This window comes from Tachyglossus aculeatus, chromosome 27 (assembly GCF_015852505.1).
Source record: "Tachyglossus aculeatus isolate mTacAcu1 chromosome 27, mTacAcu1.pri, whole genome shotgun sequence".
NCBI classification, from domain to species: Eukaryota; Metazoa; Chordata; class Mammalia; order Monotremata; family Tachyglossidae; genus Tachyglossus; species Tachyglossus aculeatus.
The window spans coordinates 2,306,644-2,330,600 of record NC_052092.1 but is presented as its reverse complement, the minus strand read 5'-3'; the positions used below and the strand labels follow the sequence as shown (position 1 = coordinate 2,330,600).

At 53.8% G+C, this 23,957-nt stretch overlaps 1 protein-coding gene across 1 annotated transcript in view; it reads left to right on the top strand.

The window, feature by feature from the left end:
* The window catches only part of CACNA1B (calcium voltage-gated channel subunit alpha1 B), a 203,806-nt gene that overhangs the window by 125,387 nt on the left and 54,462 nt on the right, over positions 1–23,957 (top strand). Inside the window, 8 exon segments of the mRNA XM_038767811.1 lie at positions 1,287–1,393; positions 7,930–7,992; positions 12,614–13,414; positions 14,523–14,728; positions 15,960–16,086; positions 16,810–16,939; positions 18,378–18,437; positions 21,478–21,584. Coding sequence (XP_038623739.1) covers positions 1,287–1,393; positions 7,930–7,992; positions 12,614–13,414; positions 14,523–14,728; positions 15,960–16,086; positions 16,810–16,939; positions 18,378–18,437; positions 21,478–21,584 — 1,601 coding nt within the window.

The following is a 23,957-nucleotide window of genomic DNA, read 5'->3' as shown; positions in this document are numbered from 1 at the left end:
TGGGAAAGGGCAGTGGCCAGCGGAGGGAGAAAGCAAACCCACGAAGCGAGGTACTTAGGTGATGGGCCTTCCCGTTGCTTGGATGCAAAGTGGGCTCCAGGGACCGGTGGGATTAAAGTGATAAACTAATGGAATTGGCCAGCTGCCTGAATAAATGTGAATTCAGTGGAGTAGCATTCATTCATTCATTCATTCAATCGTATTTATTGAGCACTTACTGTGTGCAGAGCACTGTACTAAGCGCTTGGGAAGTCCAAGTTGGCAACGTATAGAGACGGTCCCTACCCAACAGCGGGCTCACAGTCTAGAAGCATGGCCTAGTGGGAAAAACTCCGGGTCCGGAAATCAGAGGACCTGGGTTCTAATCCCAGTTCTGTCACTTGCCTGCTGGGAGACTTTGGACAAGTCACTTCATTTCTCTAGACCTCACGTCCCTCAACTGTAAAATGGGGATCCATGACCTGTTCTCCCTCTGACTTAGATTGTGAACCCCACTGTGTGGCAGGGACTGAGTCTGACCTGATCAAGTTGGATCCACCCCAGTGCTTAGAACAGTGCTTGACACATAGTAAGCGCTTAACAAATATCGTAAAAACAGAAGAGAATTGAAAGCCAAGATTGGGCATTTTAAGATCTTCAGTGGCACGGGGAGAGGGGCTCTGTGGAGTCTAAATTGGGGGCAAAACGGTGAGCAAGATGGTGGGCAGACTATGGGGGCTTCGATCCAGTCTGTGATTCATTCATTCATTCATTCAATGGTATTTATTGAGCGCTTACTGTGTGCAGAGCACTGTACTAAGCGCTTGGGGAGTACAAGTTGGCAACATAGAGAAACGGACCCTACCCAACAACGGGCTTACAGTCTAGAAGGGGGAGACAGACAACAAAACCAAACATATGAACAGGTGTCAAGTCATCAGAATAAACAGAAGTAAAGCTAGGTGCACATCATTAACAAAATAAATAGAATAGTAAATATGTACAAGTAAAATAAATAGAGTAATAAATCTGTACAGACATATATGCAGGTGTTGTGGGGAGGGGAAAGAGGTAGGGCGGGGGGAGGAAAAAGGGGGCTCAGTGTGGGAAGGCCTCCTGGAGGAGGTGAGCTCTCAGTAGGGCTTTGAAGGGAGGAAGGGAGCTAGCTTGGCGGATGTGCGGAGGGACGGCGGGACGGGCAAGAACGAGGCCCAGTGATGCCATCAGGCTGAGGAAGACCCCCGCCCCTCTGCCCAATTTTCGATCCGAGGATCACTACCCAAAATCTGTTCTGATTCCCCGCCCAGGATGAAGAGGAGATGGAAGAAGCCACCAACCAGAAACTCGCATTGCAGAAAGCCAAGGAGGTAGCCGAAGTTAGTCCCATGTCTGCAGCTAACATTTCCATCGCAGCGTAAGGGTGATTTTTGTTCTTCGGGCAACGCGCTGACCTCGGTCCTTTTCCGCAGAGCAGGGAAGGGCAGCCTCGCCCCACGGGGGCCGGGGAGCCCGTGGAGGCTGGCACTTGGAAACGGGCGAGCTCGGCGCCGTGGGCTGGCTCTCCTGTTCCGCCCGGAGAGCTGGGTTGGGAGAGCGTTCCTGTCCTGGTTTTGGAGGCCCCAAAAGAAAGAGTTCACCAGGGGAAAAGCCACCTGCTCTGCCAGGACTGACGTGGGCCGTGGCTTTGGGCAGGAGGGCTTGGCTCTCCCCAGCAGGCTCAGGCCAAGGCCCGAGTGCGTTCATTGTTTCTTATGGCTTGCAGGCGGGCTCTGAAGCTTGGAAGCAGGGGGAGAGGGTGGCTGAGGGCAGGGGTCCCCATCGGGGGAGCCTCCAGGGCCGGAGAGGGGTGCAGCCTATTTTTTTTTTAAATGCTATTTGTTAAGCGCTTACTATGTGCCAAGCTCGGGTCTAAGAGCTGGGCTGGATACAAGCTAACTAGGTTTGGCACTGCCCCTGTCTAATGGAGCTCACCACCGTAGCCCCCATTTTATAGGTGAGGGAACTGAGAGACCAAAAAGTGAAGCGCAAGGCACCCAGAAGACACGTGGCAGAGCCGGGATTAGAACCCAGGTCCTTCCGACTCCGCGGCCCAGGCTCTATCCATTAGGCCACGCTGCTCCTCTATTTTGACTGCAACCCAGTGCCTGCCCTTCAAACTTCTGAACGTGTGGGAACTACACCCAGATATTAGTTCGAAAGGGTCCGGTCCACATCCAACCCCAGGGGAACATTTCACTCCAAAGGGCCCCGGGATTCTGCGTCCTGGGGTCCCTAGGTATCTGAGAGGTTTGAGCCAGTGTGGGGAAGGGTCATCTCTCTCTCTCTCTCCTCTGACCAGTCTGAGCCAGCATGGGGAGGGGTCATCTCTCTGCTCTGAACAGTCTGAACCTGTGTGAAGAGGGGTCATCTCTCCTTTCTGAGCAGTCTGAGCCACTGTGGGGAGGGGTTGTCTTTCTCTGCATCGAGTGGTACACGCCGGTGTGGGGAGGGGTCTTTGGGAACATTTGGGTTTTTAAAGCGGCGGAGGAGACCAACCGATCCTTGACCTTCGTTTCGTTGATTCGGTTGGCGGCTCGTTATTTCATTCGGGTTTTGTGATTTGACTTTTCTGTCTCCTCGCTTTATTGTTTCTAGAGGTGAGTTTCAGCCTGGCTGGTTTTTCCCAGACCCCTCCCCACCCCATGCATCCGCTCAGCCAGCAAAGGGCTAAAGATGCTATCGGTGCTGGCGCAGGCGGGGGTGGAGAAAAGAGCTTAGGGAGAGACAAGACCTAGCCCCTCCGGGGCCTGGGGGACAGCCTAAATCTACCCTCTTCTGGGGGTTCAAACCTACCTTCTCTGAGGAGCCAATTGAAAGAACTTCCTCCAACAGAAGGGAAATTCAAAACTGGTTCTCTTCCCAATGGCCTCCCTTCCACCCCAATCCCCCTCTCTCTTCCGCATGCTTCTCTCAATCCAAAGATGTACCAGTGCCACCTACCAAAGGGTCGGTCTCTCTCTCTCTCTCTCTCTCTCTCTCTCTCTCTCTCTCTCTCACACACACACACACACACACACACACACACACACACACACACATTACACAAAGCCCCCCTGCAGTGAGAGCCAGTAGTCTGGGTGTACCGTCCCCACCCCGCCCCCAGGCCCAGAAACAGGCTTAAAAATTCCCAGCCTTTGGCTCTGTGTAATTTCAAGTTTTCCCCTCCCTGTCTTGAAGGAGGCTCATAGAAGGTTGGGAAAGTACAGCAGCCAAACCTGCACCCTCCTCCCCACCTCTTTCCATTTCTCAGGGGTGAGAAGGCTCTCCTTTCTCCTTGAGGAATGATAGTAAATAACAATAGTATTTGTTAAGCACTTACTAAGTGTTAAGCACTGTTCTAAGTGCTTGACATGCTTCCCCCCTACAGTGAGCTCAGTTCCACTTTCCCCGCTCCCGCCTGCCTGTCTCCCTGGTTCAGAAGCAACAGAGGGAGAGAGGGATCCTCTTCTGTCCTGTCCTTTTATTTTTTGGTATTTTTTAAGTGCTTACTATGTGCCAGGCAGTGTACTAAGTGCTGGGGTAGATTCAAGCTAACCAGGCTGGACACAGTCCCTGCTCCACATGGGGCTCGGCGTCTTAATCCCCATTTTCCAGATGAGGGAACCGAGGCACAGTGAAGTGACGTGCCTACGGTCAGCCGGCAGACAAGCGGCAGAGCAGGTATTAAAACCTAGGGCCTTCTGACTCTCAGGCCCGGGCTTTATCCGCTAGGCTAGGCTGGTTTCCAGTTGGGAGTCTGGTTCCCTGGCAGACTAGTCACAGCTCTGACAGCACCAAACACCCATCAACGTTAATTAAGTTCCAAACACTCCCATCTTTATTTGCACCCTTTCTCTCTGTCCCTCTGGCACGGATTTGGGGCTGGTGGGGCAGGGGTGGGGTGGGGTGATTTAATCTCTTCCAGACCCAGGCTGGCATCAGAAATCTACGTTGCCTCATTTCTCAGGGCCTCTGGGGTCCTGTCTTTCTAGAACCCACAGCGGCAGAGCATGCCTGCCGGGTGGGGATTTCACATTCCCCAAACTCCCAAGGATCTGTCAGGAGAAAGGCCCCTTCAGGACAGGAAGAGGTGCCCCATCACCCAGGACCGGATCTTCCCGAGAGACTGGGGTGTGTTTGTGTGTGTCGGGGGGAGGTGAGGGGTGAGCTCTGGGAAGGGTCTGGTGGAAGGTGGGGGGGTGGGCTGTGTATCTCCTGGTGTGTTTACTTTGCCACCTGTGGTGACCCCAACAAGCAGGGAAGAGTCCCTGCCCAGAGGGTCTGTCCGTCCTTCTGTCCGTCTGTGTCTCGTGTTTTGCTCTCTCCCCTCCTGCCTTTCCTTCTTTCTCCATCTCTCTCTGACTCTCTCTCTCTCTCTGCCTATCACAAATGGTAAGTACTGGAGCAGAACGGAACATCACTAGGGGCTGGATGGATTACGGTGGGATGGGGGAGGACCAGGGCGAGGAACGGAAGAAGGACTGTGGGTCCTTATCCCGGGCCCGCCCGGGTGTCAGGGCGGGAGCTTTTTGCTGGACGCGGCCTTGGGCCTGAGGAGCGAGGTCGAGCGGCAGGGAGAGGGAAGTAAGGTGGTGCTTGCGTTGGAGGTTTTCGTCCAGCAAGGCGTTGAGGGGGTCAACAGGCCCCACGTCTCTGCCCCGCTGCTCTGAAACCCCCTCCCTCACCCCCTCAGAGCCCCTTCCTCGTAATACCCAACAGAGTACCGACTCGGCCTCCAGCTGGCAGACCACCCCTCGGGCCTTCACCGACGTCCGTCCGGTGTAAGCTCATCGTGGGCAGGGAACGTGTCTCCCAACTCTGTTATTTTGTACTCTCCCGAGGGCTTAGTACAGTGCCCTGCACACAGTAAGCACTCAGTAGATACCACTGATGTATATATAGAGTTCTGGGCTCGAAGTGGCAGACGGGAAAGGTTGGGTTCCTTTGGACATGGTCAAGCTTCCAATTTGACAGCAGAACAGGAAGGCTGTGGGCTAGGTTTGGCCGCTTTCCTCTGAATTCCCACGCCCCTACCAGTGACTGGAATGCCACCCTGAGGCCTGGCCCAGCCTCTACCAGGATGTTTTGCGATTTTTATCATACTTGTTAAGCGCTTACTACGTGCCAGCCACTGCACTAAGCTCCGGGTTCGATACAAGGTAACCGCGTTGAACACGGCGGCTCACAGCTTTAATCCCCATTTACAGATGAGGGAACTGAGGCCCAGAGAAGGAAAGCCCAAGGTCACACCCAGCAAACGAGTGACGGAGCCAGGATTAGAATCCAGGTCCTTTGGCTCCCAGGCCCGGGCTCTAGCCACTAGGCCGTGCCGCTTCTCGGCATTTTCAGGGTGCAGGCTGAGTCCTTCAACCCCTTTCTCCAGGACTGACTGCTGCCCTGGCAGTTGGGGTGCTTGGGAGCTTGTGGGGGGCTCTACAGTCTCCATCTTAACTCATCAGAATTGATCAGTCAATTAATGGTATTTATTGAGCGCTTACTGCATGCAGAGCACTGTACCAGGCACTTGGGAGAGTACACTATAACAGAGTTGGTAGACGCATTCCCTCCCCTCAAGAAGCTTGGGGAAATTACCCATACTGATTACTCTGTGCTCATGAGAAGCAGCGGTGGCCTCTTGGAAAAAGCCTGGGACCTGTGTTCTAATCCCGACTCCGCCACTTGTCTGCTACGAGACCTTGGGCAAGTCGCTTCCCTTCTCTGTGCCTCAGTTATCTCATCTCTGAAATGGGGATTCGATCCTCCTCCCTCTGACTCAGACTGTGAGCCCTCAGTGGGACAGAGAGCGTGTCAAACCCGATTGTTTGGTACCCACCCCTGCACTTAGCGCTGTTTCTCCCCTGCCCTTCTTCGATATCCTCCCACCCTGGGCCCCGCTCCCCAAGTTAACCCTCCAGACCCGGGATCCAGGGAAATCAACAGCGCGGTCAGACAGAATAGCAGAGTTCATTAAAGGTCCCTTAGGATCTTCGAATGATTTTTCTCTGGGTCCATTTTCCCGATCCCTTCAGGGCCCGGGTCCCTGGGCCAGGGTTCATTTTCAGAGCTGAACGAGTAGGTTTCTAAAGCGACCTTGCAGGCAAGTCCAAACACTTTTGTCTTCCAAGTGCTTAGTACAGTACTTTGAGAAGCAGCGTGGCTCAGTGGAAAGAGCGCGGGCTTTGGAGTCTGAGGTCATGGGTTCAAATCCCAGCTCGGCCAATTGTCAGCCGTGTGACTTTGGGCAAGTCACTTCACTTCTCTGTGCCTCAGTTGCCTCATCTGTAAACATGGGGATTAAGACTGTGAGCCCCCCCGTGGGACAACCTGATCACCTTGTAACCTCCCCAGCGCTTAGAGCAGTGCTTTGCACATAGTAAGCGCTTAATAAATGCCATTATTATTATTATTACTTTGCACACAGTAAGCTCCCAATTAATTACGACTGATTGATCGATTGACTGATTGACCTTCCCACCCTTCTTCCCCGGGCTGCTTCTCAATCCATGAACCAACAGTACTTCCCAAGCGCTTAGTACAGTGCTCTGCACACAGTAAGCGCTCAATAAATATGATTGAATGAATGAATGAATGAAGCAGTATTTAACTGAGTGTCTCCCAAAGGCGAAGGACTGTACTAAGCACTCTGGAGAGTACAACCGAGGCAAGATGCTCATTCTCTGCCTTCTAACGGGAGAGCTCATCAACATCAACGGTATTTATTGAGTGTCTACTACAGGGAAGCGGTGCGGCCTAATAGAAAGAGCATGGTCTTGGGGGTCAGAGGATCTGGGTTCTAATCCCAGTTCTACCACATAGTGGTAGAGTGAGTGGAAGGCCCGGGGACGACTGCGTCAGAGCAGCGTGGCCTCGAGGGGAGGCTCCGGGCCTGCGAGTCGGAAGGACCCGGTTTCTAATCCCGGCTGGCTGTTGGGTGACCTCGGGCAAGTCACTTCACTTCTCCGGGCCTCAGTTCCCTCATCTCTCAAATGGGGGATGAGGACTGTGAGCCCCATGTCGGGGGGGACAGGGACTGGATCCAACCCGATTAGCTTGGATCTATCCCAGCGCTTAGTACAGTGCCTGGCACCTAGTAAGCCCTTAACAAAATACCATAAAAGAAAAGAGCAGAGCAAACCTGGATCCCTCTCTCCCCGTGTTGATTCTGAGCCAGCCGAGACAGGTGGGGAGGGGAGAGTGGAACGGAGAGCTCACTGCAGGCAGGGAATGTATCCGCCGACTCTGTTGTATTGTACCCTTCCAAGCGCTTAGAACAGTGCTCTGCCCACAGTAAGCGCTCGATAAATACCATCGATTGACCGATTGATGTCAGCCGCCCATCGGGCGGTTGGCTGCCCGGGTAAGAGGAAGCCGTTATCCCCACTGATGCCTCTTCACAGGTAACCGGGAAGAACCAATTCCTCTCCCCCCTCCCCATCCGTCTCCCTGTTCAGAAAAGCTGGGGAAAAAGAGGTCCCAATTCCCGGCCAACCCCTTGAACAAGTCGCTCACGCTGTTTCTGCGAAAGGCAGTCTGGAGCCCCAATCTGTGGGACTCCAAGATGCCCCTCTCTGGATAGTGGTGGCAGAATACCAGTACCCCCCGACCAGTCAAGGACCGGGCTTATCTGCAATCCGTTTGAGCCGAAAGCGATGATTCCCTCTCGATTCCTGTCGCCTCTTTCTTTCTTTTTTCTTTCCGGTTGGTGCTTTTTAATTTTCCTTTCCAGTCTTTCTTTGAACCCGACGGCCCTTTCTCTGGAGCCGCCCCCAAGCCTTTCCTGGTGATCCCCCTCCCCCGAAGACACCCACCACCTCAGGACTCGCCCCCAGCCTGGGCAAAAACCCTTTCGGACGACTTCTCGAATTTGACCTCTCCTTTTTTTTGTTTTCCCTCTTCTCACCTCTTGTTCTGTTCTGTTTTTTGCATGTGCAGTTTTGTAAAGCAAACTCGAGGCACTGTATCTCACAGCTCGTCTGCCTCCAGCGTAAATTCACCGTGAGTCGCTCTCCGTTACCCTATACCGTCAAATGGCTTTCTGGTCTCCGTTTTTACCTCTCCTTCCCTCACCCCCAACTCCACGCCTCCAGCCTCCACCACTCCAAAGTCATTCATTTCATTGCAGCAAACCTCCGGGCACAGTTTCCCCACGGAAGTACCAGATGGGCATTAGATATCTCCACTTGTGGTTGAATCATGAGCAGCTCTCTAATGTTTTGTATTTGAGTGCGGTTTACCCAGACACCCTGGCTTTCTTTCTCTCACCCTCTTCCCCTCTCTCCCTCCCTCTTTTCCTCTCTCTCTCCATCTCTCTGTGTTTCTATGTATGTGTGTCTTTTGTCTGCCTTTCTCTAACACTCCTCTTTCTTTCATAATGCAACCTTCCCCTGTCTCGTTCTCCTGTGTGTTGTGGGGTGGTCTGTTTGTTCTCTGTTGTGTGTTTCTGTTCGGGGACCTGGGGTTGCTCATTTCCCGGTTGGCTCTGGATGCCGCAAGTTCAGGCGGGAAAGTCAAAGGGATTTTTCTTTCCCGGATGCCCAAGGGATAGTAGGTACTTGTGGTGTATCTTCCGAGTGTGATGCACTGTACTAAGCGCTTGGGGAAGATCTGATGCTGCCTGCAAAGAGCTTATGGTCTAATGCGGGGGTGGGATGCTTTCGAGACTCAGTGGGTCTAACTGTCCACACCAGCTGTGTTGTTTCGGGAATGAAAACGCCAACCCTTCAGCCTCCCCTTTGACCCGCTGCCAACCTGACATCACCATGACCTTGCCCACGGAGCCAACCGCACTGCCCGAAGCGTGTGCCTGACTAATTAACAAGCATAATTAAATCGTTTCCAACAAAACCCCGCCGGGGGGAAGCAAGGGGAAGGATATGAGGAAGCAAAACTTTAAGATTCTGAGTTTCAGGCAGTCACCCAAAGCTCCCTGAGGACGGTTTGAGTAGGGGTTGGGGCTGATTTTTTTTTCTTTTTTTTTTTTTCATTTTTAAGTTTTGGGGTATTTTTTAATTTAATTTAATTTTATTTTTTTTTACTTTTCCACTCAAAAGTGTGAGTGGAAAAGTATGCGCGTTGGTTGGGCTGTCTCATCAGAAAGATATTCTGAGATGTTTTAAATGTCCTTAAAGTTCAGTTTTGTGGGTTTGCACGGGGTGAATGTCTAAGATGATTTAAAAGCATGATTTTTAAGGAATCAAACGGCCCGAAGGGCTTAAGCTTGGAATTCATCAGCCCAACCTGCCTGGAATTTATCTGGGTTAAAGGGAGCAGAAAAACTCAGATAGGATAGGAGGGGATGGACCCTCCCTCCCACCAGACATACACACACCCACTCCATCACAGGTCTGGAGGTCAGAAGGATCCGGGTTCATTCATTCAATCGTATTTATTGAGCGCTTACTGTGTGCAGAGCACTGTACTAAGCGCTTGGGAAGTACAAGTTGGCAACATATACAGACAGTCCCTACCCAACAACAGGCTCACAGTCTAGAAGGGGAGACAGACAACAAAACCAAACGTGGACAGTTGTCAAGTCATCAGAATAAATAGAAGTAAAGCTAGATGCACATCATTAACAAAATAAATAGAATAGTAAATATGTAGAAGTAAAATTCTAATCCCACCTCCGCCACTCATCTCAGGCGTGACCGTGGGCAAGTCACTTCACTCTCTGGGCCCCAGTTGCCTCATCTGTAAAATGAGGATTACAACTGGGAGCCCCATGTGCTCCACCTGATTAGCTTGTATCTCCCCAGCGCTTACTACAGTGTCACGGTAAACACTTACAAAATGCCATTGGAAAAACATGGGAGTTTGGTTAAAAACAATAAAAGCGCTTTCTATGAACCAGGCACTGTACTAAGCGCTGGGGTAGATAGAAGCAAATCGGGTTGGACACAGTCCCTGTCCAGGCTGGGCCCACGGGGTTGCAGGGTGGTCTTGCTCTGGGTTGGGTGGCTCCAAGCAGGGCTGACGAGATTCCAGTAGGTTTGAGGAAGTTTGGCCATGAAGGGAGGGCAGCCCCTGCCCCCCGCTACCACCCGTCGGAATCTCGAGGTGATCAAACCAGAAGATAAACCATGACCCGCCATAGCCTCTTAGCTGAGAGAAACCTTCTGTTCCGGCCCTGATGGCCCAGCATAGGTCTCTGTGCCAAAGTAGGACCCGCTGGGGTGGCCACAGGGTTAGAACAGTAATGGTGGTATTTTTTAATGGGATTAATTACGCAGTTACTGTGTGCCAGGCACTGTACTGAGCACTGGGGTACAGACAAGCTCATCAGGTCGGACGCAGCCCGTGAGCCACAATGGGGCTCCCGATCTTCTTCCCCTTTTTCCAGATGAGGTCACCGAGGCCCGGAGAAGTGAAACGATTTGCCCACGGTCACACAGCAGACAAGTGGCTGAGCTGGGATGACCTTCTGACTCCCCCCAAATCAATTAGGGCTGCCCAACCGGAGAGTGGCCAGGCGTCAGCCAGCTCAGGAAGGACAGGACGGGGAGGGGTGGGGCTGAAGGCGTCATCGGGTCTGAATGTCGATGGTGGAGGTTCATTCATCCATTCGATCGTATTTCTTGGCGCTTACGGCATGCAGAGCACTGTACTAAGTGCTTGGGAGAGGACAGTGCAACAGTAAACAGACACATTCCCTGAGGAGGGCATCAGGTGTGCCGGAATTGTTGAGTAATGCCCCCAGCAGGGCAGGGGCCGGGGGGGAGAGGAAAAGTCTGGGGACATTTTGAGGCAGCCTGGGACCAGAAAGCAGGGTGGGAGATTATGAAGCCAGCCCCCGAACCAGGGATGAGAACGTGGAGAAAACAAGGAAGGGAAAATGAAACCAACTGGAAAGCGGCAAGGATCAGAATGTTCAAACCCCTCTAGGTTCAACTCTGGGCGAGTGCAAAATCCAGGCCTCAGTTGCCCAGCCTGCTCGGGGCTTTGATCTCTCTCCTCCTTGTCGGAGGACCTCTTCGGCTCCCCGCTTTCCAACCCCTCCACAGGGTGGATGGCAGCCACCTCCTCACCCCAAGTCGCTTCTTCTCATCTCCCCACGTCCCCCTCATGAAATAACCTCTTCATTCCTCTCGATCACCACGGCAGACTAACCCTCCCTCCCTCCGGCTACCGGCCCACAGACCGTTTGAACTCTCATTCGCGGGCGACTCCCTCATGCTCAGCGTGTGAGTGGCACAATGGGACTAGTATTTATAGATTCCCAACAGCTAGGTGAGTCTCGCATTTCGCCTGTCTCCATTAAGGATGGGCGGGCCTCGGTAATATGACGATTCGTGTGCTCTCCCAGGTTTTTCAAGGGTTTTAAAGGCCAGGGGGAGAGTCGCCCCACTGGCTCTCACCCCAAGATGTTACCGCTGGCAGGCTGTGGTCCGTTAGAGGGGGTCCAGGGCCTCCTTCCCAACCCCCCGACTCCGCCCCTGGGAGGGGGGCCGTTTGCCTCATGGCTCTTCGGCCCTGATTTCCTGGAGACGAGGGGAAACCTTGGGGGTCCAAAAACCGGCTTCCCTTCTTATGGGGTTTCCGTGAGGCGAAAGGGGAGGACTCTCTCTCTCAGCCTCGGGGTCGTGGAGAATATCTCTGAACCTCTGAGTGGAACAGCTCATAGGGTCTCATCTCTCCCACCGGGCAAGCGCGGGAGGCAGCCCAGGTATCCCAGAGTCCACTGACCTCAGGCTGGGCCTGCTGCGGCTAACCAGAAAAATGGGGACTGGAGGTCTACCCTTTCCCCCCAACCCCCTACCCCTCTTGAGGTGGCAGGGGGCTTGAGGGGGACTGGGAACATGAAACCAGCCCAAGGAAGGAGAAGACAGAAGGCCTTCTAGCTTACCACCTGGCCCAGCTATGCAAAGGAAGACCCCTGAGGGTGGCAGACAATGCCCATCTTCACCTTCCGACTCCTTCACCCCGAAGAGGGCGGAACGGGTTCCCATACGCTTCCCACACCTCTCTCTCTGAAAACACCCAACTCTCCTCTCGCCGGCCGGTGGGAGAGACAAAGCTCTTGGATTAGAGGGAAGAGGATTTGGGGTGTTTGGCGTTGGGGGGGTTGGGCGGGGGGCATCCGACACCCCCGGTCCACGGGCCCCCAGACCGGTCTCCACCTCGGTCGGAGCCATAGATGGTAACTTTTCATTTGGAGGGGAGAATCGAAGAGGGGCCGGAAGACCCAATTCTGGATCCCTTTAGCCCCGTCCGGTCTCAGGGAGCTCTTCGGCTCCCCTGCGTAGTTCTCCGGTCTAGTCGGAGCCCAGTCCCAAAGGCCTATGGGAGCCAAGGACTCGGAGCCCTCGCCCTGCCGGCCTCCCCGGGGTCGAAGCCCGTCGCCCCGTGGTGCCGGCCGGCTGGTTGGGGGGTCTCCTCGGGGGTGGGGAGATGACCACCCGCAGCTCTTCGGACTCTATTGCTCTGGCTTGCTCCCCGCCATCCCCAGCCTCGCCCACGCCATCCTCTCCATCCCCCTCACCCCCGCCGCGTGCGAGCCCGGAGGGAGCGGCGAGGCCCTGGGTCTGGATGGAGAGCCCGTCCCCGTCTCCTGGGGAGCGGGCCGGGTCGGGGCGGGGGGGTGTCTCAGCGGCGGCCCCGTGGTCTCCTGTCCCCGCAGCAAGCAGCAGAACGCCACCAAGGCCAAGTCCGTGTGGGAGCAGCGCACCAGCCAGATCCGGCTGCACAACTTCCGGGCCAGCTGCGAGGCGCTCTACAGCGAGCTGGACCCCGAGGACCGCGTGCGCTACGCCACCTCCCTCCACATCCGGCCCGACATGAAGACCCACCTGGACCGTCCTCTGGTGGTGGAGCCCCGTCCAACGGGGGGCCAGGCCGGCCCCGGGACCGACGGCCCCGAGGCCGGGCCGGAGCCGGGCCCGGGCCGGGACCCCCGGCCCGCCGACGACGGGGGGCCCGACCCGCCCCGCCGGCATCACCGGCACCGGGACAGGGACCGGGCCTGGGACCAGGAGAAGGCCGACGGGGCCAAGGAGGAGAAGGGGGAGGCCGGGGCCCGCAGGGAGGCGGACAGGCACCGGCCCCACCGCAGCCGCAGCAAGGAGGCCGCCGGCCACAGGGACGGGCCCCGCAGGCCCCACCGCCGCGGCTCGGGGGACGAGGGCGCCGACAAGGAGCACCGGCGCCACCGGCCCCACCGCCACCCGGCCGAGCCCCAGGCCAAGGAGGGCAACGGGGCCGCCCACGGGGCCAAGACGGAGCGCCGGGCCCGCCACCGGGGCGGCTCGCGGGCCGGCGCCCGCGACGGGGAACCCGGGGCCAAGGGCGAGGCCGGCGACGAGGCCCACAGGCGTCACAAGCCCAGGCACAAGGGGACGGCCGCGCACGAGGCGGCCGACAAGGACGACGGCGAGAAGGACGGGGAGCCCGCCGAGAAGGACCTCCGCAACCACCGGCCCAGGTGAGTCCGAGCCCAGGCCGGCCCAGGCCGACTCGGTTCAGCTCCTCGGGAGCCGACTCTGCCGTTCTGTCCTCTCCCAAGCCCTTAGTCCAGTGCTCTGCACAGAGTACGCGCTCGACGGATTGGCTGACGGATTCCGGATTCTCCGGTCCTTTCCGAGTCCCACTTAGCCCCGTTCCCTGACTCCCCTCCTTGGCCCCAGGCCCCCCTCGCCCCACCAAGCCTCTTCTAGACACTGTTAGTTAATCACAATATTTCTACTGTGTGCAGTGCCCTTTCATAATAATAGTAAGAAGAATAAGAATAATGGAGCTTGTTAAGCACTTCATCCATTCAATCGTATTTACTGAGCGCTTACTGTGTGCAGAGCACTGTACTAAGCGCTTGGGAAGTACAGGTTGGGAACATATAGAGACGGTCCCTACCCAACAGCGGGCTCACAGTCTAGAAGCACTTGCTGTGTGCCAAGCACCATTCTAAGCTGTGGGCCAGATCCAAGTTGATTAGGTTGGACACAGTCCCTCTGCCACGTGGGCTCACCCTCTTAATCCCCATTTTACAGATGAGGCCACTGAGGCACAGAGAAGTGAGGTGACTTAGCCAAGCTCACACAGCCGACACGTGGCGGATTCGGGATTAGAACCCGGGTCCTTCCGACTCTCAGGCCCAGGCTCTAGCCACTGAGAGGTGGGCGTAGGTGAGCGTGACGCACGTCCCGTAGGTTGGCTTGAGAGGGACACGAGAGGTGAAGTGACCGGCCCAAGGTCTCACAGCAGACAGGTGGCAGAGCTGGGATTAGAACCCAGCCAGCCTGACTTCCATTAGCCCCTTTTAGACTGTGAGCCCACTGTTGGGTAGGGACTGTCTCTATATGTTGCCAATTTGTACTTCCCAAGCGCTTAGTACAGTGCTCTGCACATAGTAAGCGCTCAATAAATACGATTGATGATGATGATGATGGAGTCGGAGCGGCCCCGTCCCTCCGATCCACAGCCAGTCTCGCCTCAAGGGTCCCACCCGGGCTGCCTTCTGCACACTCCTTCCAGGGTCAGGGCTCACCGGGGCCAGGCGAGGGTGGCGGGGCTGACCCGTGGCTCTCATGCCCCAGGGAGAACCAGTGTGAGATCGAGGTGGTGGTCCCCACCCACACGCTGCCCAGCACCTGCCTGCAGAAAGTTCCCGAGCACCCCGAGGACGTGGACAACCAGAAGAACGTGGACCGGATGACCCAGCCGTCGCCGCCGGACAACACCACCACGGTGAACATCCCGGTGACCGTGACCGCACCACCTGGGGACACCACGGTCATTCCCAGTGAGTGTCTCTGCCCTCCCACCCCGCGCCACCCCCTCCCCGCCCCCCCCAGCGTGCGCCTGAAGATGCACCGGGGCACTGTGGGCAAGAGGAGGATTCTGGGCTGCCCGGGAGGGATGGCAGCAGCAGGGAGAGGGGCTTTTTGACTTGCAAGAAGGAGCACCGATCTGGCTCGTCGTGGGCAGGGAACCTGCCTACCAACACCTCGTAGCGTACAGTGCCTAGCACACAGTGAACGCTCGGTTAATACGATCAGTTAGTCAACCGATCGATCGGCCTCCGGCCTAATCACTCACTTGATGGTATTTATTCGGTGCCGACTGTGTGCAGAGCAATCGATCAGTGGAGAGCCCTGGATTAAGCACTTGGGAAAGTACGATCTATGTGGTAGACACAATCCTTACCCTCCAGGGGCTTTCAGTCTACAGTCTTAATCTCTCCCTAATGGCTGGACCCAACTCTGCCAATCTCCCCTAACACTGACCCATTGACTTTACAACTGAGACCGACGATGCCCCTGTGCCCCCGAGGCCCCAAATCCAGACTTTGGGCGAGCCCCGCCCGCTGGCTCTCAGATGCCAATTTCCTGGAGAGTCATAAGATAACTGGCATTTTGCTTGACAGACCTTGGTGTAACGAGGTTGTCGCTAATTGTCCCAATGTCACTTCTGCTTCCCTTCACCCTTGTTTACTTGTGCCTCCTGCCCCCGTGATTTGGGGCGACATCTGCTCCGACAGAGAGTAATGAATCGAATCTGTCGTATCATTTCCCGGGGCCCGACCCGTTTTACCAAAGGACCCCATCGCCCCCAGCCCTCCCACCCCCCTGCCAGATCTGAAATACTGGCCCATGAAGATGATTAGAAAGGAAAGTGGGAGCACAGTGTCGAAGGGAGAGGAAGGCGGGAGCGCCCTGACCATTGTCCCCGGTTTCCGGGGCCGAGGGAAGGGGCAGGGTAGGTCTGGCGCTTCCGGCCGGACGAAAGCGGAGTCCAGTGGTCTTCACACACCTTTTGGGTGAATAGAGGTGGCGTCTCTCGACTCCATTTCAGGCGGGGGGGTCTTAGTTCCCCACGACGCCTCGCCGGGGGTCTTTGGGAGAGTCGGGGGGGAGAGTACTGGTGGGGGTCAAGGTGGGGGCGAAGGCATCGATCCACCGAAACCGACTCCGGCGGCCGGCTCTGCCCTAACTTGTTGGCTTCCTGTGTGTCGTCCCCCCCGCCCCCCGCAGTGAACAGTGTGGAATTTGACAGTAAAATGGAAGAGAAGAAAGACATGGAGGGGGATGACTTGATGAGGAGCGGCCCCAGACAGATCCTCCCCTACAGCTCCATGTTCTGTTTGAGTCCTACCAACCTGTAAGACGTCCCGCCTCGCCCAGATGTGTGTGTGTGTGTGTGTGTGTGTGTGTGTTGGGGGGCGGGGTTGTCCGCTGGGTCCCCTTGGGTGAATCACTTCACTTCTCTGTGCCTCAGTGGCCTCATCTGGAAAACGGAGGTTAGGACCGGGAGACCCTTGTGGGACATGGACTGTCCAACCCGATTAGCTTGCATCTACCCCGGCGCTTAGTACAGTGCTTGGTGCATAGTAGGCGCTCAACAAAATACCACACACACACACACAAAAAAAGTAGAGGCCAGGTTTGGGGTGGGGTAACCATTGGGGCAGGAAGAATCAAGGAAGGAAAGTTGTGGGAAACCTGGGTTCTAACGCCGGCACTTCACACTTGCCCACTGGTGACTTTGGGCCAGTCACTTGACTTTCTCTGGGCCTCAGTTTCCTGCTCTGTAAAATGGGGATAAAATACCTGTTCTCCCATGGGGGCTAGAGACCATATCTGACCTAATTGCCTGGTCCTTCCCCTCGCTTTTAGCCCAGCGCTTGGCACAAAGTAAGCGCTTGACAAATATCACTATCATTATTATGAAGGGAGACAAACAAGCAGCCAGAAGGACCGAGGGGAGGAAACAAGGGAGAGTCTACCCTTGTTTGAGGGGAAGGTGGACGCAGAGGAGGTGGGGGGGACCAGCTCCCTCCCACCACAGACCCTCACTCCGCCCCCCGCCCGGCTTCGCCCCCAGGCTCCGACGTTTCTGCCACTACATCGTGAACATGCGCTACTTCGAGATGGTCATCCTCATAGTCATCGCGCTGAGCAGCATCGCGCTGGCCGCCGAAGACCCGGTGTGGGCTGATTCCCCACGCAACAACGTGAGTGGGCTGTCCGTTTCTCTCCCGTCCCGTCCCCTCCCCGCCCCCAGCACCTTTTAGACTGTGAGCCCACTGTTGGGTAGGGACTGTCTCTATATGTTGCCAACTTGTACTTCCCAAGCGCTTAGTACAGTGCTCTGCACACAGTAAGCGCTCAATAAATACGATTGATGATGATGAACCCGGCTCTCAGACCTCCAGCGCATGCTGGGCTTGAGTGAAAGATCCGGGATGGCCCAGGGAGCGGGAAGGAGCAGATTCCCCCGGACCGAGGGCGCACGCGGGGAGAACCAGGTGGTAGGAGGGGTGGGAGGGGGGACCACCTTCAAGCCAACATGAGCAGGTAAGGGTCTGCTGGATATAAGCGCTCAGTACAGTGCTCTGCACACAGTAAGCGCTCAATAAATACGATTGAATGAATGACTATCCAAGAGCAGAGCTCTCTAGGAGATCGGAGAATCTCCTGGGACGTCTTCCTCCCGAGTGCTTCAGGATCTCGCTTCTTAGCCAGGAAAATCTCGGCTTTCGCTCCAGAGCCAGGGCAGGGGGCGTGTCGAGATCATCATCAATCGTATTTATTGAACGCTTACTATGTGCAGAGCAGTGTATTAAGCGCTTGGGAAGTACAAATTAGCAACATATAGAGACAGTCCCTACCCAACAGTGGGCTCACAGTCTAAAAGGGGGAGACAGAGAACAAAACCAAACATACTAACAAAATAAAATAAATAGAATAGATATGTACAAGTAAAATAAATAAATAGAGTAATAAATATGTACAAACATATATACATATATACAGGTGCTGTGGGGAAGGGAAGGAGGTAAGATAGGGGGATGGAGAGGGGGACGAGGGGGAGAGGAAGGAAGGGGCTCAGTTTGGGAAGGCCTCCTGGAGGAGGTGAGCTCTCAGCAGGGCCTTGAAGGGAGGAAGAGAACTAGCTTGGTGGATGGGCAGAGGGAGGGCATTCCAGGCCCGGGGGATGACGTGGGCCGGGGGTCGATGGCAGGACAGGCGAGAACGAGGTACGGCGAGGAGATTAGCAGCGGAGGAGCGGAGGGTGCGGGCTGGGCTGGACAAGGAGAGAAGGGAGGTGAGGTAGGAGGGGGCGAGGGGATGGATGGACAGCCTTGAAGCCCAGGGTGAGGAGTTTCTGCCTGATGTCGAGATGTCCGCCTTCCGGAGGCAGCCGTGTCTGGGTTGGGTGGTCGAGTGGTGCCCTCACCCGAGACAGCCCCATTGAGACGTGAGCTCAGTCACATATGCGCACACACACACACATCCACCCACTCTCCCGCCATTCTGCCTCCTCCAGGGCCCTTTTGGTGAGGTTTGAATCTCTCCCAGATCCCTGGAGGAAACCGAGCTGTCGCTGAAAGGGTTGGGGATGCCGGCGCGGTTCAGCCCCTGAGAACTCGTCTTCCTTTCTGCTTTTAGGCTCTAAAGTACATGGATTACATCTTCACGGGCGTCTTCACCTTCGAGATGGTGATAAAGGTAAAACGGCCCGGCCTCGGTCTCCAGTCTCTCTCTCTTTATCTCTCTCTCTTTATTTTTATTTTTCCAAACTCCAGGCTCGGTGTCTGAAAAGTTACCAAGATGAACATTTCATCTTGGTGTACATTTCATATTAGTTTTTCTCTTCGCGTAAATATTTGTCTTCCCCCAAGATAGAGGCAGGGGATGTGCCTGCTAATTCTGTTGTTGTACTCTCCCGGCCGGTCAGTCACTCAGTGGTATTTACTGAGCATTTACTGTGTGCAGAACAGTGCATTAATCAATCAATCAATCAATCGTATATATTGAGCGCCTACTGTGTGCAGAGCACTGTACTAAGCGCTTGGGGAGTACAAGTTGGCAACATATAGAGACAGTCCCTACCCAAAAGTGGGCTCACAGTCTAGAAGGGGGAGACAGAGAACACAACCAAACATACTAACAAAATAAAATAAATAGAATAGATATGTACAAGTAAAATAAATAAACAGAGTAATAAATATGTACAAACATATATACATATATACAGGTATATATGCAAATATATTCTCCCAAGCATTAAGCGCTTGGGAGAATACAACAGAACAGACACATTCCCTGTAGAAGGGGAGATGGACATTACAACAAATAAATTACAGATGTGTTCAAAAGTGCTGTGGGGATGGGAGGGGGCATCATCATCATCAATCGTATTTATTGAGCGCTTACTGTGTGCAGAGCACTGTACTAAGCGCTTGGGAAGTACAAGTTGGCAACATGAATAAAGGGAGCAAGTTAGGGTGATGCAGAAGGGAGTGGGAGAGGAGTAAAGCAGGGGTTAGTCAGGGAAGACTTCTCGGAGAAGATGTACCTTCAGTAAGACATGGAAGAGAGGGCGAGTGTTCCGCATGTAATAAGGGCTCAATAAATACAATCGATTGATATATAGGAGGCACACCCTTTCAGCACATCTAGCGCTTAGAATAGCGGTTGGCACATAGTAAGCACTTAACGAATACCGTCATTATTATTTACCCTCCAACAACTCCTCTTGGGTCCCATATTCTGGCAAAGGGGCCAGTTTGAGAGTGGTCTGGCACACTCTGGCTTCAGCTGTGTGTAGTGGAGCTTGGTTTGGCGGGGCTTGTTATCCGTGCACAGTGAAAGAATGAGGCCCAGTGGGGAAGAACACGGCCCTGGGAGTTAGAGGACCTGGGTTCTAATCCCCGCTCTAACACTTGTGACCTTGGGCAAATCACTTCTCTGACCCTCGGTTTCCATATCTGCAAAACGGGGATTCAATCCCTGTTCTCCCTCCTACTTGGACTGGGAGTCCCATGTTGAAGCTGATTATCTTGTATCTACCTAAGCGCTTAGTACAGTGCTTGGAGCAGAGTAAGCGCTTAATAAATATCACCATTATTATTATTTGCACAGGAGCAAGGAATGGCCTGAATACAGCTGACACAGGATGCTTGTGGATAAATAAATAAATACACTAATTCATTCATTCAATCATATTTATTGAGCACTTACTGTGTGCAGAGCACTGGACTAAGCGCTTGGGAAGTACAAGTTGGCAACATAATGACTTGTTGGTAACATAATGACATCAACATAATGATAAATGACTTGGACATCATCATCATTATTATTATATAATAATCATCAATCATATTTATTGAGCGCTTACTATGTGCAGAGCACTGTACTAAGCGCTTGGGAAGTACAAATTGGCAACATATAGAGACAGCCTTATAATCTACTGTTATTAGTAGTAATTATTATTAGTATTATTAGTAGCAGTAATAATAATAAATTATAATTATATATTATATATTATATAGCATTATATATTATTATTAATATATTATAATTATATAATAAATTATATAAACTATGAGATTATTATAATCTTATGATTTACTGTTATTGGTAGTAATTATTAGTATTATTAGTAGCAGTAATAATAATAAATTATAAGATTATAATAATGATATCTGTTAAAAGGGCTTACTATGTGCCCGGCACTGTATTAAGTGCTGGGGTAGGTTTTGGGTGATCAGATCAGACACGGTCCCTGTCCCGCATGAGTCTCGCAGTCTCAGTAGGAGAAAGATGAGTATTGAGTCCCCCACATTGCTTTGCACACAGTAAGCGCTTAATAAATGCTGTCATTATTATTTACCAAATGAGGAAACCGAGGCATGGAGGAAAACAGCTTGCTGGAGATCACACAGGAGGCAAGTCGCAGAGCCTGGATTAGAACCCAGGTCCTCAAACTCCCAGGCCTGGGCTTTTTCCACTCAGCCACGCTGCTTCTCATTGCTATCCTGTTCAGTGGTGCTAATGGTGGAATTTATTGAGCACCTTCTGAAAAGTGCCTAATAAATACGATTGACTGATTAATGGTATAACAGTACCAGCAGTAGTAATAGCAATAGCGGTGGTAGTGCTTAGAACAGGGCTTTGCACATAGTAAGCACTTAATAAATGCCATTATTAGTAGCAGTAGTGGGATTTATTGAGCATCAACTGGGTGCAATACACTGTACTTGAAAAGTGCAAAACGAGTGATGTATTCCCTGCCCCTAAGGAGCTTACACTTTTGGCCTGACAATAGAAGAATTAGCATTTATAGAGCCTCCACCGGATGCTGTGCACTGTATTAAATGCTCAGGAAGTGGAATACAAGCAAGAGACACATTCCCTGTCCTCTAGGAGCTTACACTCCTAGAGGCTGGTGGTAATAGTAGTAGTAGAAGAAGAAATAGTTACCTCATCTGCAAAATGGGGATGAAGACTGTGAGCCCCCCGTGGGCCAACCTGACTTCCCCAGCACTTAGAACAGTGCTTGGCACAGAGTAAGCGCTTAATAAATGCCGTCATTATCATTAGTAGTAGCATTTATTGAGTAGTCACTGAGTGTAATTCACAATACTAAGCCCTTGGGAAATGCAAGACAAGCAGGTGACCCATTCCCTGCCTTCGAAGAGCTTGCATAAGCCCGGGAGCTCGGGATGGATTCCTCCGTGGGTGATGCAGCTGTTTTCTCTTGCAGATGATTGACCTGGGCCTCCTGCTTCACCCTGGCTCCTATTTCCGAGATCTGTGGAACATTCTGGACTTCATTGTGGTCAGTGGCGCGCTGGTGGCTTTCGCATTCTCGTAAGTAGCTCTTTTTTATTTGATTTCTTTCCATGGTACTCGTTAAGCGCTTGCTGCGGGCCGGGCACCGGGGTAGAAACCAGATGATCGCGTCGGACACCGTCTCTGTCCCACACGGAGCTCGCGATCTAAGCAAGAGGGAGTGTGGTTTAATCCTTATTTTACGGGTGAGTTAACTGAGGCCCAGAGAAGGGAAGTACTTGCCCGAGGTCACACAGCGGAGCCGGGACGAGAACCCAGGTGCTCCGACTCCCAGGCCGGAGCTCTTTCCTGTAGTCCGTGCTGCTGCCCAGCACTTCTCTAGGATGCCGGTTACCCCAAAACGGAGCGGGGCCCGTGGTGGACGGGGACAGGGAATGAATCGGGAGAATCAAGGAGGCTGAGTTCTGAATCGCGTAAGCCACTTCTGGTTTGGAGGGGGAGTGAAAGGAAGAGGTCAAAGGAAGGGGCCGGACGCTGACCCCGTCCAGCAGGTAACGTCCCCCGCGAGCAAGAGAGGGTCATTTTTAGAGTGGTGAGACACCCCCCCCCCCCAACCCCACCTGCCCCCGCCACATGCAGGCTCAAGGGGCAATGACTCACTGAGCCAGGCAGCCGGCTCTCTCTGTCTCCTTTCCGTTTCCTTTCTGGTAACTCTGCAGCCGGCCTGGTGGGAGGGGGGCAACCAGCAGCCCCTCTCTCTCCCTCCCTCCCCCTCCAGTGGTTGATCCTCCCCAGAGTTGGGTGGGGGGCAAGGAGTCGCAAAGGAGGGCACAGAGCTGCTCTGCAGAGAAAAGCAGAGCAAGCCCGATAGGGAGAAGCGGGGGCAAAGTAAGTCCAGGATGTTGGAGGGCGGGGGAAATGCAGTGATGGCAAGCAGACTGGAAAGCCTCTAATTCAGTTACGGGGAGGCGTCTGGTCATTCGCGTCCCTGGGTCAAAGTTCTCAGAACCAGATTCCCAACTTCTGGGCTCTGTTCTTCCCTCTGGCATTGACTGGATTGAGAGTTGGCATGGTCGGCTTGGCCTAGGGGCCCCCCGAGTTCTCTTCTGAGACCTGGAGACCCCCGAGGATGGGGGCCAGAGGGGGCAGGAAGGGGCCGGGGCAAGCGTCAGTAGGGTCAGATGAAGGGGGCTGGTGGCTCTCGGGGCTGGACTAGCTCTGAAATTCTCTCCAGTGGGTTCCAGTAAGAGGTTTGGGAGCCGGAGGGAAGACTGTGGGGAAAAGCTGGGGGCTAAGAGAGGTAGAACTTCAACTTCTCCCATGCTGCTCTCCTACTTAATTCATACCGGGAGAAGTGGCTTCTGAGAGAACCTCATCCCAACCCCGGCCATCACGGCCCAATCCCCCCTGCGCTCAATAGCCACAATTGAATGAATGGGTGAATGAACAAATTTGGGGACAAAAGCTCGCTAATCTCATTAGACAGCTCAGGACGGTTGCTCCACGGCACTAGGATGTCTGGTGGCCTCTGGCCGTTCCCCAGAAATTCAAGTGTCCCCCCTCATCCTGACAAATACCTTGTCCTTCTCGGGGTCCCCTTCTCACTTGGGATGTGGGAGGGCTCTGGTCCTCCTCCCCAAGCCCCTTTGAGAAACGCGCTCTGTTTTGAAGGCCTACTGGCGGCCTCGCCCCACCTGCGGTCCCAGGATGGAGGAAGTCCATCCCCAGATGATACTTCTTCCAGCCAACCTCTGATTCCTGCCCCTCGTGAAGACACCCAAAGTTGTCCTCATGCCTTTCCGAGAGTCAGTCAGAACAGTACTCTGCACATAGTAAGCGCTTAATAAATGCCATTATTATTATTATTATTATTATTATTATTAGAAATGTATTTACTGAGGGCTTACTGCGTGCTCTGCTCCGGCCTGAGTGCTTAATGATGATGATGGTATCTGTTAAGCGCTAAGCACTGGGGTAGTTCCAGGATAATCAGGTTGGACCCAATCCCTGGACCACATGGGATGCCAATCTTAAACCCCATTTTGCAGGTGAGGCCCAGAGAAGCAAAGTGACTTGCCCAAGGTCACAGAGCAGACAAGCGGCGGAGCCGGGATTAGAACCCAAGTCCTTTTGACTTCCGGGCCTGGGCTGTAGCCACTAGGCCATGCTGAGTCAGAGGAGGATGGTGCTCCAGTGCCTGGGGTGGGGAGGAGGCAGATGAGGCTCCCTCCCGCCAACCTGCGGGCCAGCACCGGGAAACTAAGGGAAAGGGACAGTGTCTAGGACAGTTGGAAGATACTAGCCAATGATGGGACTTAAAAAAGAACCCACATCCAGGTGCCACTGGGTAGAGACAAAATAATAATAATAATGATGGTATTTGTTAAGCGCTTACTATATGCCAAACACTGTTCTAAGCTCTAGGGTGGATACAAGGTCATCAGGTTGTCC